Below are 17,614 nucleotides of genomic sequence, written 5' to 3'. Positions count from 1 at the left end.
TATTGCATCTTCTTCCATATGTAGCTAATGTTTAATGAGACTGGGGGGGAAAAGTCATATTTGAAGTCCTCCGGTCTTGTCAAAAATCACATTTATTTTATTCATTGTTTCTCTCCGGCTGCTTTGTATTGTGTTTGGTTACAGTCACATACATCAGACATAGTTCAGGCCGACAGTTCAGCCTCCATTCAGAGCGTAACCATAGCAACAGCGCTTCTCCTTTATCTTCATGTCATGTCTGGTGCAACAAACCCCATCTTATGCATTCATGAGTTTGTACATGGTAACTTCGTTGTGTGTTGTGTTGTATTGTGTGTGTGTGTTGGTGCTCACGTAGAAACAGGAGGCGATGAAGTGAGCGGTTCAGTAACAGAGTGAATAGAAACCAACATCAACTGTTGCCTGTGCAGCATTTGAATAGAGAGAATAAATGTGTAGAGACGAGGCTGATGCAAACAGAGGCAACATAAAGAGAGTAAATAATAATAATAAGAGAGCAGGGGACATGAGGGAAAGATGGAAGGAGGAAGGACAAGGTGTAGGAGTAGGAATAGTGGAAGTAACGTATTATATTGAAGTTGAATATGAGGCATACAGCTACAACAAAGAATCGATTAATCAAACAATAATCGATTATTAAATGAATTGTCAACTATTTTGATAATCGGATAATCGTTTAGAGTAGTTTTTTAAGAAAAAAAAGTCCAAATTCTCTGATTCAGCTTCTTAAATGTGAATATTTCTGGTTTCTTTGTTCCTTTATGACAATAAACTGAGTATCTCTTTGGTTTGTGGACAAAACAAGACAGTTTAGGAAGGAGTGATTGACATTTTTTAACATTTTATTGATCAAACAACTGATCGATTCATAGTTTAAACAACAACAGATTAATCGATAATGAAAATAATCGTTAGTTGCAGCCCTAATGAGGAATGAAAAGAGAAGTGTAGACAATCTGAATGATGGAGTGAAAGACTAAAAGAGAGAGAGAGAGAGAGTCGTGTCTGATTGTGGCAGACATCTTGGAAGCAGTTGATTCCTGTCAACATTTACATGTGGTCAATTAACTCAAACAACATCCGCTCTGTGTGTGTGTGAGCATTTAGCGTGTATGTGTGTGTGTTTGTGTTAGTGTTTAGCATGTGTGTATGTGTGTGTGTCAGTTTGTGTCAGTTTGTGTGTCCGTGTTAAATGTCACATTAAAGATTGATGCACACTTCCTATTATGTTGTGGCCTGTGGAGCAGAACAGAGCAAGCACCCAATGAGCAGATAGGACAGATATCACATGACCACGCCACGCTCAGTTTGACTGTGTGTGTATTAGTAGGTGTGTGTGTGTATGTATTTGTAGATGTGTGTGTGAGTTTGGACATGCTTTCATTTTTTTAGGGTTAAAGTTTTCAGGTGTTAAACATGGATCCACAGCTTGAAGTTTAGTTAGTAAGAAAGTTATAAGGGTGTATATTCGTGTGTGTGTGTGTGTAATCGCACATGCATGTAATGTGTGTTTTGATTACATAGAAAGCAAAAAGCTCTTTTCTCAGAGGGCCGAGTTTTCCCTGCAGCCACTGCTCCCTCTCCCTCTATCTCTGTGTGCATGTGCTTTACATGTCCTGACCTATTTACCACAATACACATATGCTCCGTCTATGATTCAACATCCCCTGCCTTTGTGACACCACGGTAACGCTGTCATGCACCCACTTGGCCTCCATCCTTGACACACACACACACACATGCAGTGGCATTAAAATGCTGGATGAAGTACTTAATTAAATGGACTCTGGACAGGAGCATGGTGCATTGGTTTGTTATATTGCACGGTGCAGACTACTGTAATAGCAGCTACTCAATCTGAGCATCCCTGTTTATAAATGTAGTTAAACACCTTTAGGAATGACATAACTCCTGATATTGATCCTGCAACATCTCCGCAGCAGCAGGTCATGATACAGCGACCCGTAACATGACGAGTGCATCGTTCGCTACCATGACTTTTTTTTTTTTATATCCATACCCTCCTCTTTATTGTGTGGCCAGGTTGTGTGGTTGTGTTGCGTCTTGTCGCTGCAGCTCCTGGAGAAGTGACAAGTGCTGGTTGTAAATATGTGTCAGAACATCACAGCAGGGGAGACGAGGAACCGTCTAAAAGCCGGTTACTTAGCAACAGCTATGAAGCAGTACAATTGAGCTGACCTCCCTTGGGCTGATCCTGCAAAAAAGAAAAAGCGAGAGACATAGACATAGTTTGATGTGCGTGTCTGTCTGTGTACATGCACATCTAAAGGGAAATGCATTGGCATACATTTTCTATATTTACTTTTTAATGTAAGGATAATGTGTTCTGGATGTGGGCTCGGCAAACGGCTGCGTTATGACTTGTGGTCGCTGCTTAATGATGGATTTTTATGTTCTGTGGCGAACCACATGCCAATGTAAATGGCTAATGTAGTCTGGTCACTGTACTTGAGTTAATACAGCAGGTGATCAATATGACTGTGCTGTAACTTGGCACTAAAGAGACGACCAAGCGAGTGCTCTGCAGCAGCAAGTCGCCGTTTTTTTTTTTTTTGGTCGCCGATGTTGATTAACGGCCGGCGTGTTGAGTGTTTTTACACATTGATGAAACTGTGGGCCACCGATAAACAGGAGGAGCGATTGGTGGAGTGTGTGTATGTGTGTGTGTGTGTGTGTGTATGTGTGTGTTTGTGTGTGTGTGTTAACAGACTGTTGAGGGGGTGGTGGATGAATATCGCAGCTTGTCAGAAGGACTCGCTCTCTTTCTACGCTGGAAACACGCACATAAATGCACTCGGCCTTGTCATTATCACCTCGCAGACATCACTCTCTCCTCAGTCGTCTTGTCTTTTTTTTCTTGGTGCCCGACACTCTTTTAGTGATAATCTGTAATACTGCACATCACCAGGGAAATGAGACAAGCAGACACTGGGGCTTGGTGTTAATCGACTTAGCGCACCATGAAGAGTAATGTCAGGATGAGCGAAGAGAGACTAATGCACTGGTGGTCTACATCATGTGTGCCAGCTCTGAACCAAAAAGGGCTACACAATGAAACAAACCTCCAGGGGACGGCAGTTCTGCACATGAAATAATGTTAGCATTTGTGTTAGTGTGAGTCCACGTCAAAAATACTTCCATGAATAGAGACTGGAGGGGGTTGGGAGGGTGGAAACAGTGAGCAGGAAGAACAGACTGCCTCTATTCAGAGAGGGTTCAACCTCCTGCGGTGGTAAAGGTCATGGAAGTGGCGGCTCTGCGCTGCAGCCTGCTCCCGTTTTCAGGTGTCAGAAGATAGAGCGTCTAAGCAGCTAACAATGACTCGGCACAGTGACGGCTGCAAACAGCAATTGTTATCGCTGCTAATGAATAAAAATCATTAAAAAAAAAATCTGTTCATCTCTGAAATGTTCCCGTCTCGGCCACCTCCACACATGAAGCTTCATTTTGAGGCTTTATTTTTATCGAGGTTGTGTCGATTGTGTTCTTCTGTTTCCATAAACGCCCTGAATCATCTTTGAACTTTTGAAGTTCTGAATGTGTCAGCATCATCATGACTTGACTCCGGTGTTATCTGAAAAGGTTCCTCTGCTCACTCACACCAAATCCTCTAAACTGCCCCCATCATCACTTCATTTGCACTTTTTTTTTGCTTTTACTTTTCCAGTGCAGAGCAGTTGTTACAGCGTATCAGAAATACTACATTACTTACTTACTGTAAGCGCTGGTACTTTCAAACCTCACAGGGTGGAGTGAAGGAGGGGAGAGTCAGAGGTGTAGCTGGTTGATGTTTTTTTGGTTTGAACTAGGGATGAACAAAATTGGATTTTTGCAGATACCTGATGCCCTGAAAATTTGGCCGATTGCTGATGTAAACACTGATGTATTTGTTTGGTTTAGTTTATTAAGATCCCTATTAGCTTTTGCAAAGCAGCAGCTATTCTTCCTGGGGTCTTTCATTTTCATAACTGACAATACAACCCAACTATAAACAACACATACTTGATACATCAAAAACAAAACACATAGGTACATACTTAATACAAATACACGCAAAACACCCGAGACAACACCAAACATAAGTTACAAGCTCCTATATTGAATCATTACAAAACATTTATTGTGTTTCCTGTCACACATAGATGCATAATATATGAAGAGGAAAAAAAGAATTAACCTGTTGCTCTCATTGTAGTCACACTTATATAGAATATGCAGACAATATTGCATCACTGGTGCTTTACAAACAATGCAAATAGCAATTTTACCTCAAAGTATGTCCATATGGCCAACATATTAACGTTTGTTGCTAAGTATGCTATCTAATTGTGCACAAACATCCTCCTTTTTAAACTCATTATCAGCTGATACAGCGCCAATACTAACAGGTTATTCTCTGTTATCAATAGGACCATTGGAGAAACTGGTGTTATAATAAAATAAGAACAAAATGAACATTTGTAATTTATTATTTTTTTTTACACAGGCTGCATCTGGGATTAATTAATTTGAATAAAATAGCAGTTGAATTACAATTTCCTTGGATTTGATTTAAGCCTGTAGCAGAACCGAGTGTCGGCGGCTCACTCACAGAGTCAGAAAGTATTGGAACATTTCTTGATTATGAAACCAAGCCTGGAGTATTTTTTTTCTTCCTCCATATTTTAGTGTATGTTCGAAGCGTTACACTGTAAAAGTGATAAGCTCCAGGGCTGCATCGCTAATGACATGTTCTGTTCTGTTTCGCTGCCTTTTAAACAAATTCAGCATCCTTTTTTTTTTTCACACGTTGTTGCATCAGATCATTATCATGCAGTGTGGAAAACGGATCTGTTTACAACCTGCTACATGTTTGTGTTATTTTCAATTTAAAAACCAATCAAGGTCCAGCAGATGGATCACTTTGTCTCATTGTGGCTCAAGGAAGAAAAAACAAAACAACTTTCTCTTTGTCTGTTCATCCTCAGCTCTCTCTCCTTCTCTCTATCCACTTCTTCTAACCCATATCCTTCTCCTTCTGTGTAATCAATAGTTCTTCTTACCACAGAGACTGTGTGCAAGTGCAGTGTGTGTGTGTGTGCACACCAACTGCTTCTTGGCACCATCAGCCAAATATCGCCTTTATCATTTTTTTCCTCCTCTGTTCTCGTGCTCTTGGAAGTAACTCTGCGTCCATTTAAAAAGCTCTCAAACAACACTCTCACCGATCTATAAATAAAAACATCCATTACACGAGATGGATGCATGATGTGGGTTTATATTGTGTTTTCTCTCCTGCTCTTTTGACTTACTGCCCGACTGTCAGCCCGGCTCTGCTCCCTCAGAATACCAATGTTTGAAAAGGCAGATGTGTGAAAATGAAATAATTTGTCTAATTCAGCTGCAGAGAAAGAGAGAGAGTTCACTCTGCACTTGATTATAGGGGCAAAGATGTCCGTTAAAACAGAATTAACAGGGAATAAAAGGGTGTTACACCACTGCAAACTAATGAAATCAAAGAAAAGCAAAACACAGGGGGTGAAAAGTAAAGAAGTGATACATCATCACACACTGACGTCTCACTGGCGTCCATCCACCCTGTCCAAAGTGTCACATTATAAACCTGGAAGTTGTGCTATTGTCATTTTTAAAAAGCCGTTCACATTCTGCTAACGGTGCAGTTATGTGCACCGCCCTCCGAGGCCCCGCAGAGTGAATCTCTTCAACTGTGCCGTTCGCTCGCTATGATTTGATTTATACTTCCACATTAAAAAATAAAAGTCCACTTCCAGGGATATTCCATTACATAACTGAACACAGAGTCATCTCCCGCCTACCTAATTCCCCTTTCTCACTCCTTATCAAGTGGCTACTCAGTGTGCTAACTTTTCTTTATATGTTTCACACAACTAGTAGGCTACCGACTGGATGTGTTGGTGTTGGTTCACGGGGAGAAGACAATGAGAATTTGTAGCATAAATAACAATAAATAGATTTTAAAATGCTGTTTCATATGAATTAAAATCAAAGCAGGACCTCTGACCTCTGGGTGGAGGTAAGAAACTGCAACAGTCAACAGAGGGAAAGTGGATTTACTCTCATGATTAACGTTGTGGGTGGGTGTCTCATTGCCGTCGTCGCCTGTTATGTAACTGTTCAACCCACCACCTGAGCCATAACATACAGTATATCATTAAGTTTACACTTGAATGCAGGTGCATCCATCTAAAGTAATCACACTCTTCCTCCTCCTCCTACTCAATCAGTGTGATCAAGTAAACTCAACTTTAATGAGACTCATAGAGGCAGACCTCTGAACGAGAGGCTAACACCCAATGAAAACACATTAATTATCACTCAGACTACATCCACACTCACCGCTCCCATCCTCCACTACGCTCAGAGAAACTTGGAAACGCTGCCAGCTAGAAGCTACCTGTTTTATTTTGAAAAAAACAACTGCAAAAACAGAGACCTTTGGAAACAGTGAGGTAGACACTCCCTGATTGGCAACATAGATAATAAAATACGGGTGTTGCTGATTTTGCTAGCAACTGTTTCGAAGAGATAAAATCTGCTTGTATTATTTTTTTTGCAGCTAATCAACTGCAGAGTAGACAATCTGCTTCCTGTTTACGCTGAGTCGTGCATGCTCATGTGTGTATGAGTTTCTGATACGGAGCTTAAACCAGGCAGAGAATGACATTTTAAAATGAAAAATGTGGAGTGGGTGAAGCTTCAGTATCAGAGCTGACCCAGCCCCAATAGTTACTGTTGTCCGTTTCTACATAGCAAATATACAGGTTTCACTGACAATGTCCAAATTTAAATATTACATAATAGTAATTTTTGAAAAAGCAGGTCCTTCATTTTAAGAAAGAGACAAACCAGCTTCTGATCTCAAGCCTTATTTTATCAGGAGGAGCTAAAACTGTCTACTTCCATTGTTAAAATATGAATGTTATAGCAGCATTTGAAGGATATAAAGTAAATGTTTCCCTCGGTGAGAAAAAAAAGGCTTTAAGTTTGAGGGCTAACTGGTGTGTTTGGTAAACCTGTCTTGTGTAAAACTGGATGGAGTTGCTTAAGTTTAAACTTCTGCAAATCCAATAAAGAGCAGGACAGAGCTGCTGACACGACGTCCAGAGCATTCAAGATAGGCTTTCACGCATCAGGGAGCTGCTTCACTGTGACTGGGCCTTTTATTTTTAAAATAGAAAACATACACCACAAACTTATGTTTTTGTTTTTTTATTGTCTTTTGCCTTGATTCATTTGGTTTCTTCTGCAGAACTAGTTAGATTAGAGGCATTGGAGCACAGTGTAATCCATTCAGTGGGCTTCTGTTCTTGTGTTATTGGTTTTTAAAATAAAGCTATATATCCAGTATGTATATATACAGTAAAAAAAAAAAAGCCACCACCCTCTAAACTCTCTGTGCAGTGAGGTTTGTCCTCACATCAACCCCCCTGTGCATGTGCAGGAATCCAGAGTTTGACAGGCCTGCCACAGATAATCTTTTATCTGAAAAAGTTTGCGGTGTTGACTCACAGTGTGTGTTTCCTCTCTCTTTGTGTGTGTGTGTGTGTGCAGCTACCTAGACAGCCTAGATCGGATTGGTGCACCAGACTACCAGCCGACAGAGCAGGACATCCTGAGGACCCGAGTGAAGACCACAGGCATCGTTGAGACACACTTTACCTTCAAAAACCTTCACTTCAGGTCAGTGTGAACTCTTTGTACCTTCAGATGTGTTTCTTTTACCATCTGTCTCCTCCTCCTCCTCCTCTCTCGGATGCATACAGTAGGAGCTCCGGTCTGTAATTAATGAGATTAAATGCGTTAAACATGTCTCTATATTTATGATTGTCTGTCTCTTTAATGAGATTTGATTCAATTAGCGCAAGGAGCTATGGGACTGATGGCAGAGAGAAGAGGGGAGGAGTCTAGTCCTGCCCTGAATTTAATTACCATACCTGCCTCTCTTGTGTGAATTATTATTCTTTCACTGCTCCTATTACTTTGTGTCTCAGTCTTCCTCATGTACACACACCGTATTTATTGATCAGATCCACCCATTCATTTTTAAAGGGATAGTTCAATATTTTGGCAAATTGGCCCATTCCTATAATCCCTATAGTCATAGCAGTAGGTTCATTACCTTTAATTGTCAGTGCAAGCTATTTTTAGAACGGCGGAGCAGAGCCGCAAGCTGCTCAGAGCTACACTACGGAGGCTCATGGGATTTCTTGGTTTCCCTCATCATCCAACAACTCCAAAACGCTCTCGTGGACAAGTTGTGTCCTGCACATTCACCACGCTATAGGATAATAACAGAACGTTACGGGACAGAGTTGTTTTCGAGGTAAATTCATGCAAAACCGTTGATGTGCGTTCCCGTCAGGGGCAGTTTTCCTGCAAGCAGACTCTGTATTTACCTCTAAAACAACTCTGTCTCGTAACTTTCTGTTATTATCTCATAGCATGGTGAATGTGCAGGTCACAACTTGTCCACCAGAGCGTTTTGGAGTTGTTGGATTGTGTATTTGATGAGTTTGATGAGGGAAACCAAGAAATCCAATTAGCCTCCGTAGCGTAGCTCTGAGCAGCTCACGGCTCTGCTCCACCGTTCTAAAAATAGCTTGCACCGACTGTTAAAGGTAACGAACCTACTGCTATGACTATAGGGATTATAGCAATGGGCCAATTTGCTAAAATGTTGAACTATCCCTTTAAGGATAAATGTAGACATGCAGTGTTAGTTCTGCTAAGTGATGTTTTCCACTGTCAAGCTGACAGGTGAGTAGGTGTTGGCGCTTGGTGTGTGTTTGGTGTAAAAAGCCTAAATATTGTCAGCTCAGCTGCTATAACTGGCAGCGAGGCAGTGAGTGTGGGAGTGTGGCAGCGTTCCTGTAAACCATTAACCTGCCTACCGTTATTACTATACCCGTCACATCCAGAACCAACAGGAAAATACAGATTATACTCAAGAACAACTCATGAGGACATGAGGTAAATAACTGGAGAATGAATCAATGAATGTAGACTAAAGATAGGAGGAATCTCTGCTTTAGTCCTCGTTAGGTCACATGTCGAGCTTTGGACAAGTTCCCCTCAGGTCGTCTTTTACTCTTCATGTTAGAAGTTGCAACATTGGATCACAATATTTTGTTTGACAAAATTACATTGATACATGGATGCCAAGTTTTCAATCTTTTATCTTGTAAATTGCAAATACATGTAAGTTTTTGGCATGAGAGAACTTCAGCAAGAATGATTAAAGTGAGATGGACGGACTGATCGGATGTTGACACAGTGGATATAATTTGCAGGTGCAGAAAGGTTATAAAAAGTGTTAAACATCACAATAATATGACTTTAGTATTGTGATAATATTGTGTTGTGGGACCTCTGGTGAGAGGACACATGATCACACACAGTCTAAAGCCTCATTCACTCACCACAGCCCTTATTGTAATGTAAACCCCGCATCTTGCCTAGTTTTGACACCGCTGTTCACAGACCGACAGCCATCAGAGATTTCCTATCTCCACTTTGTTTTTTCAAGTGTTTCATATCCACATATAATCCAGATGTGACCTGGATTTTGAGCACCGCACAGTACTCAATACCACTTTTGTGTTGGGTGTACAGCAGGTGTCTCAATGAACATATTTTACCATGATAACACACACACAACCTCATAAATACAAAAAAGAAATCAGCCACGCACAGCTCATAATTAGCACAAACCTTATTTTACTGTATGCTTTATAGTTACTTATCTCTATATTTACTCCTCTGGTAAAATTGCTAATCTGAAAGCAACTCATCTTGTTTTTTTTAGGGGCTAAACATTAAACATCAAACAAATCGGAGTCAGGTGTAAAACAGCAGAAGAATGACTTATGCACGTTTGGTTACAGCTATTACAGCTAAGCTTCCCCGCTGCTAACAGTCCTCCTCTTCACCATATACAGTACTGTAGATTGAATTCATGCTTCCTCATTCACACAGACCATTCAGAGAGCACTACAACAGCCCAGTGTACTCTACTGTATGTATGATCCTATGTGATTTCAGTCGCCCTTGAAAGCCTCTTTCTTTGCATTTACATTTTTGTTACTTTATTTATATTCAGTAGCTACTCAGGCGCCCCGAGATGACATGACGTGTAATAATCCAGACCTAAATCATCATAAGCATCTGAAAAAAAGGAGCCATAAAGACAGGAAGGATATTGTGAGAGTCAGTAAATGTCGAATGGCCAGAACAAAGTAATAACCGTCTTATATTCAGTGCATTAACTGAGCAAATACACAGGGAAAAGGAAATGTCACACTAACACAGCAGTGATGCAACACATCAAAAACGCGCCGGTTGCTTGTATATTGTGCAAGACCTGACAGATTTCATGAGATCCCAGCAGGCCTCTCTCTTTTATATGTGTGTGTGAATATCTGTATAAAAAAACGCGCTTATTCACATCTGTCTCTCTCTCTGTGGCCTCCAGGCTGTTTGATGTGGGAGGTCAGAGGTCGGAGAGGAAGAAGTGGATCCACTGTTTCGAGGATGTCACGGCCATCATTTTCTGCGTGGCGCTCAGCGGATACGACCAGGTGCTGCACGAGGACGAGACCACGGTAAGGAGAGACGTCTTCACATGTGCTGTGTGTGTGTGTGTCCTCTCTCTGTGTCTCTGTGTAGCCCAATGACCCACTTCTACTGTAAAATACTGGGACACACCTTCAAAAAGACACTGCATCTAAAAGCACCAACATTTGTCCTGTTATGTATAGCCAGGGCTTCGCTTTTTTTTTATGTGGAACAACGTTGCGAATCGTCCCGTAATTCATTTTGACACAGGCTATATAATGGTGAGTATAAAAAACAAGAGTGTTCACTTGTTCTATAAGTAGGAGGAACACGTAAGCTGACATTAAACATGTGGTCTGTGTAACAGCCTGAGACAGGAAGGGATAAACGTCTCTGTTGCTCTTTCACGAGCTGCTAAATAAATTAAAGCGTGAAAGACATTATACTATACTATATGTCCTCATGTTATAGGATGATTCAGCCATGACGCGACTTATAGGCGGATTTATCTGCGTCCTGCTGATCTCGTGTTATATCTGATGTCATGTTCATCACACTGATCTGCCTTCATGATTTCGAAGCACATTATTATTATTATCTGTGAAATACCACAGTGTTTCCTCTGGACCAAAAAACACGCTGAGTAATATCGCCACCACAGAATATGTAAATGAACTAACAGACTTAAGGATACTTTTCAGGGGCTTGTTTTGTTAAACAAAATTTGTAGTTGTACGTTGCTCCAGCTCTACAGCGCACACACACACATACCGTACACACACTGCTGGGTGGTTCCTGTGCAAAAATACAAAGGATTATTATATCTGAGAGTTGCTTTTCTTTTCATTATGCAAACCATTTCTCCCTGAATAGACGCTGTAAACTAGTCGGGGCAAAGCAAATGATCTGCTTTAAATAACAGGCAGGACAGGTACCGTAATCTGTATACAGTGTGTATTTTAAGTGACGCTGAAGGCAAATCATGGTGAGCGTAGATGCCTAGATAGATACACAGTTGTCTTTGAAATGTAACGAAAACATTAATTAGCTTTTAAATTGAAAAAAAAACTTTTTTTTTTACGGGGTTGGGGGGGGGGGGGGGCAGTTTGTCACTGGGGAGCGAGTGATGTTTTGGTTTAAAATGAATGAAACAGTTAACGCTGGAGTGGCTCAGTGTTTCCTCAACACACAAAAAAAAGGCCACAACCCTCCATGTGGCTATAAAGGCGATGTCACATCGCCTAAAAACAAATAAGCTGATTTGAATGCGCCGTGCTCGCTGCTATTTATAAGCCTGAAGTGGATCCTTGGAGATTTCCACACAGGGAAAATGTGTTTGGTGGCTGCTCTATTTATGCAGATGCCATCAAGACTCCCTCTGAGCTGGGAGCTCCAGAAGAACGTCACATGAGGGAACGAATCTATCCGTCATAAAAAACAGAAAATAACAGCAGGTTTTAGTGGCATTTTTGAGTTCAGATACCTCAGTGGATTAAACTGCAGCGCAATTAGGAAACACGCTTTGGGTTTTTAGGTCTATTGTTTGGTCGTCACACATTCTGAAATCTGGTATGAAAGGAATAGTTCACCAAAAAATGAAATTCAGTCATTAGTGACTCACCCTCATGCTGATGAATACTCCAGAGTAGTTTTTTATTCCTCAAAGTGCATCTGGAGACCCGGGAGGCCGGTTCATAGTCCAACGAAAACTTTATATGAGACTAATAGCACCCGACACAAAAATGTCCATAAAACTACACAAAAACCTTGTAATATTCCTCCACACTGCTCGTCCACTGCAACCCAAGTGTCCTGAAGGGATATAGTCCAGAGTTTACCCGAAATGACGCCATTTAGGCGAGTCTGGTCACGTCTGCGTGTATCGCTCAAACGCGAGAGCGCGCACCAGACAAATTCAATACAGGACTGTTTAGGCTGTAAAAATGTCCTAAATGACGTTGTTTCGAGTAAACTCTGGACTATATCCCTTCAGGACACTTAGATTGCAGCGGACGAGCAGTGTGGAGGAAGATTACAAGGTTTTTGTGTAGTTTTATGGACATTTTTGTGTCAGGCGCTATTAATCTCATATAAAGTTTTCGCTGGACTACGAACCGGCCTCCCGGCTCCAGATGAAGTCACTAATGACTGAATTTCATTTTTTGGTGAACTATTCCTTTAAAGGGTGTGGGAGGTTGTTAATGTCAATGAAGAACATGAGAAATAAAGCAATCAGGTTTTAATTAGTTTTTTCTCTTTTACGTAATTTGAAAAAGTAACAATAAGAGAGCAATTAAAGTATTTGATTGATGCACAGAAACCCATGTGAGAAATCAACAAAATCAGAAAAACAGAAATAAAATTACACATTGTAAAATAAATAAATAAATAAAATAAAATCAGCAAACGTCACAGACCAGCCCAGACAACATTAGTAAATGCAGTAGGTCTGGTATTGGTATCATCATTATGTGTTGGTTCATCATCATTAAAGAGCAAAACAGCATTAGTGTGGGAGTTTCAATTACCAGGCAAATAACCAAATGTTTTTGTGTTTTTTTGTTGTTTTTTTTTCCACTGGGCTCCCGAGTCCTGTGTCAGCTCCACTGCCAGACAGACACATCCACGGCATGCGATTCAGAAATTACAGCCACTTTGCACAGTAAAAATATTCCCCATTAACAGGAGCGGTGAAGTCATACATATACTCCCTTTGGGCCGCTGATTAAAGCCACTGATAGGCTGTGAATTTAATTACAGCGACAACGTGTTCCCATAATACCAAGAACCTAAAGGCTGTGTGAGGTTTTTTTTTCTTTCTATTGTAGCTTCGATTTTTCTTTATGTTAGATGTACAATTCATACTTTATTGTTTATTGTAAAGACTTCAAAGCATTTTTTTTCTTTCATGCAGCACAAAGCCAAAGCCTGTGTCTACATGTAACAATGCCCTACGGTGATAAAGATGAATTTTTCAGAATATAGACAAATGTGATGCAGTTTTCCTTGGATCCTGAAGTCATGTGACCACGACCATGCAAACTGGACTTATATTATGTTAAACAAAATTTATTGCAGAACTAAACACATTTTTTTTAGTGAAACAAATCCTAAAGATAATCATTCTGTTCACTCAGAGCTTCTGCACGATTCACCAAGTTATCACATTAAGCCAAAGTGTGGAAGAATAATGGGAAAAGTTTTATGTTATTTCCCACCAGTGGGAGTATATATAATTACTATGATATAATAATCAATACATGTGAATGTGACCTGGAGCAGAAAAACACAATAACATAGTTGGATGCATTAGCTTTTTAAAACCAACACTTCCCCATTATGAGACAGGTTTCCTAGCAAATGTAGTTAGCACCATGACCAACTACCCCTCTTATAATTTATGTCTATAATGTGTATAATGTCTCCCAACAGCCTGTAATCTGATACAAAACACACAAATATTGTCCAACAGTAATATTTGCCTCACTTATTTTTAGAGAAATGAAGTGAAATGCTTTTAATATGTTAGATTATCTGCAGATACTCCTCTTATATACAGTCGAACTGGATGTTGCTATGCTATTGCATGATGTATAAGGTCATCTGTCTGGTTTGTGGGTTTCTATTGTTCTCATTTTGACATGACAGGAAAGAAAATGGAAGCACTGGCTTCACTGGTTTTGACTGTATATGTCTATATAAGGATCTTTTGTGCCATATGAACACAAACACATCCAATACCACATACACACACACACACGCGCCACACATACATCTACATACCTCTTTCTTATCGAGACCTGCTTGCATTGTGTTTTTCTCTGGCTGTCCTTGTCTTGTTTCTCTGACGACACACTCGTAAAAACAGACGTGGGCTGTGGTCGAAAAGTCAACACAACACACCACACCACAACGCTCTTTAACCCGATCACTTCTCTTTTTGACATCGACGGTTCGAAAAAGGTCATGAGGTCAAGGTATAAGATGTTAAAAGGTTCATTCAGGACAAGGACAACCAGGAAGCTGAGAGAAACCCCCACTGCACTCAGGCAGCAGGCTGTCGTTACGTTATTGATAATGTTAACAGCGTCTACTAGGAATTATGGGAGAATGGAGATAAGAAGATGGATCGTACCGATAAGAGAGGAAGGGTTGAGGAAGCAGCTTTCTTTCTTTAGCCGTTAGATTATTCAACCAGATCTTATCATGGCCGCCACTCAGACACTTCCGGGTCGTTATGAAGCTTCCTCAGCTAAAGAGAGACTTTTCGACCGCAGCTTCAAACGATAACGGCTCTGGGATCAACTCAGGATTTAAAGGAACGTACAGTATGAGGGAAGTGGGATGCGGGTAGGTAGGTGGGGTTGGGGTGGGATGGGGGCCCCTTGCATTTTTCTGTTCCTGCTCTAAGCTCCGCCCTGCAGCATCTCTGGCTCCTTCCACTCCTCCTGTCACTCTCGCCATCGACTGTCCTCTCTAACCAATCAGCAGTCAGATCTTCTACAGATGCTCCACGCACAGACAGGTATGAAACCTCCTGATAGGCCGACGCACCCACCGAGAGGTGAAAGCAGTTTCTCTTTGTGTTGGTGAACCAAGGAGTTAGTTTCTTTCTTTCTTTCTTTCTTTCTTTCTTTCTTTCTTTCTTTCTTTCTTTCTTTCTTTCTTACTTTCTTTCTTTCTTTCTTTCCTAAAAAAATACTGTTAACTTCTCAAACCTCCTGCACTACTTTGATGCACTTCCGATTTTTTCCCGCTAATCTGATGATCTCACTCACTCTGGTTGTCAATCATCTCTTCCTCGTTCGTAATAAAGGGTTAAAACCAAAGAGAAACTGCTTTCAACTCATCATTCTTTAAATGAGTCTCTTTTCTTCATTAGGCACTAGGTTTCTTGATTGTTACTTCACTTTTACATAACAGTTAAAAAGAAATACCAACAGCTAATCAGTAAACACGACAATTGTCATTGTGCATTTACATCGATATATTGTTGGAGCAAAACCTCCAGATGCCAAAACAAACGACTCAAATCTGGAGAAGTGGTTGTTTAGTGGAAAAACTAACATGAAAAAGTGCCTAATGATGAAAAATCCTGAAATTAATTTAATCTTTAGTGCATTAAGAATAGTTTTCAGTGATTAATTAACTATAGTTTTCATGCTTTGTAACCATTTGTATTTACATTTATGTCTGATATCTTGTTTTTAACATACAGTAGTATTTACAATTTAATAACCCTGTGGAGTTTAAGTTTTTTTTCTTCACATTTTTCGTGCTTCAAATAGCATAAGCTCTGAATGTTAATGTGCGTAGTTGACATCCGTTCTCTTTTTCTTCTTTTTCTTTTTCTTCTCCTCCTCCTTTACTGCCGCACTGCTGCCTTGTAATGAATTGTTAGCACACACTGTTGCTGCTACTTTCTGCAGTTGGCAAAAAAAGAAAGTATTTCTATAAATTCCTGCTCCTGGCACACGTATGCCTGAACAAACAAAAACGTTAATCCGCGGCGGTGTGAAACTCCACAGGGTTCCTGTACTGTAATTGATCACTTGCTACAGTTAGCGCAGACGCTAGCTCACTGCTAACAAGCTGAAAGTGCATGGCTTGTTTAACTCATTGTTATTCAGCTTACTAATAATTCCTTTTACTGATGTTATATCAATCACACACGGAAAAATATAAGTTCAACACAACAACAGAACACAATGTCCACAGACAAGAGGAACTCCTCTGTGCTCTTTTGTTTTTTTTATCCTCGAGGTTCCTCTCTCTGTTTCAAAAGTGTGTGTTTGTGTCATTTGTGTGTGTGATCTTGATTATTTGATTACTACATGTGTGTGTGCATGTGTTTTCTGAATACATTTTTACATTTCATGCGTCCTGATCTGCGTGAGTGTTGAAGCCCATTCAGCTCGTGCTAATGTCTCCTACAGAACCGCATGCACGAGTCTCTGAAGCTCTTTGACTCCATCTGTAACAACAAGTGGTTTAAGGACACCTCCATCATCCTCTTCCTCAACAAGAAGGACCTGTTCGAGACCAAGATCCCCAAGTCACCACTGTCCATCTGCTTCCCCGAATACACCGGTAAATATATTTACATACTTCACAGTCAGTGTTCATCAATATTTGCTGTTTATTTATATGGAAATTAAGGTGAAGCCTCCTCCATACAGCGTTTACATATAAGCAAATTTTAAAGGGATACTGTAGTTCAACATTTTGGCAAATTGGCCCATTGCCATAATCCCTATAGTCATAGTAGTAGGTTCGAGACAGAGTTGTTTTAGAGGCAAATTCATGCAAAACCGCTGATGCACGTTCCCGTGGGGGGCATTTTTTTGCCTCATTTGCCTCTAAAACAACTCTGTCTCGTAACGTTCTGTTATTATCTCATAGCGTGGTGAATGTGCAGGTCACAACTTGTCCACCAGAGTGTTTTGGAGTTGTTGGATTGTGTATTTGATGAGGGAAACCAAGAAATCCCATTAGCCTCCGTAGTGTAGCTCTGAGCAGCTCACAGCTCTGCTCCGCCGTTCTAAAAATAGCTTGCACCGACAATTAAAGGTAATGAACCTACTGCTATGACTATAGGGATTATGGCAATGGGCCAATTTGCCCAAATGTTGGACTATCCCTTTAACACTGATTAACCAATGTGTTCAGGATTGTCCAGTCTGCTCTGTTGAACATACATAGCACCAAGATGGGACCACGATTTTGAGCTGTTTTAGAACAACATATCCATATTCATTTAAAGGTCCCATGAAGCAGTGTTTCTTTTAAGTGTTCCCACTTGACCAGAATGCAGCTGTTCGAGAAGCATCACGTCTCGTTTTGTGGTGGAGACGCTGTTTGTCCCCAAGTGGCTCGATACGGCTGCACAGAGCATTCATCAGGTTGAATTATGCATGCATGGAAACTGACAATATGCATTTTAATATCCTCTCTTCTCTTAAATTACATAACTTAATGAGTTACAATGATCCCAGGAATAGCTTAATTGTAAATATGG

At 40.5% G+C, this 17,614-nt stretch overlaps 1 protein-coding gene across 3 annotated transcripts in view; it reads left to right on the top strand.

The window, feature by feature from the left end:
* The window catches only part of LOC310987527 (guanine nucleotide-binding protein G(o) subunit alpha), a 106,254-nt gene that overhangs the window by 75,871 nt on the left and 12,769 nt on the right, over positions 1 to 17,614 (top strand). For 2 of the 3 annotated variants that reach the window (XR_014595450.1, XM_083973834.1), the window contains exons 5-7: positions 7,594 to 7,722; positions 10,514 to 10,643; positions 16,533 to 16,686. Coding sequence is in view for 2 of the 3 variants with exons in the window: in XM_083973834.1 (XP_083829960.1) it covers positions 7,594 to 7,722; positions 10,514 to 10,643; positions 16,533 to 16,686 (413 nt within the window). In the remaining variant the exon portion in view is untranslated. The remainder of the gene's footprint in view (positions 1 to 7,593; positions 7,723 to 10,513; positions 10,644 to 16,532; positions 16,687 to 17,614) is intronic. The other variant, XM_083973833.1, reaches the window with a different exon arrangement.

The sequence above is a fragment of the Trachurus trachurus genome, assembly GCF_905171665.1.
Source record: "Trachurus trachurus genome assembly, chromosome: 6".
NCBI classification, from domain to species: Eukaryota; Metazoa; Chordata; class Actinopteri; order Carangiformes; family Carangidae; genus Trachurus; species Trachurus trachurus.
This window is presented reverse-complemented; position numbering and strand designations above follow the sequence as displayed.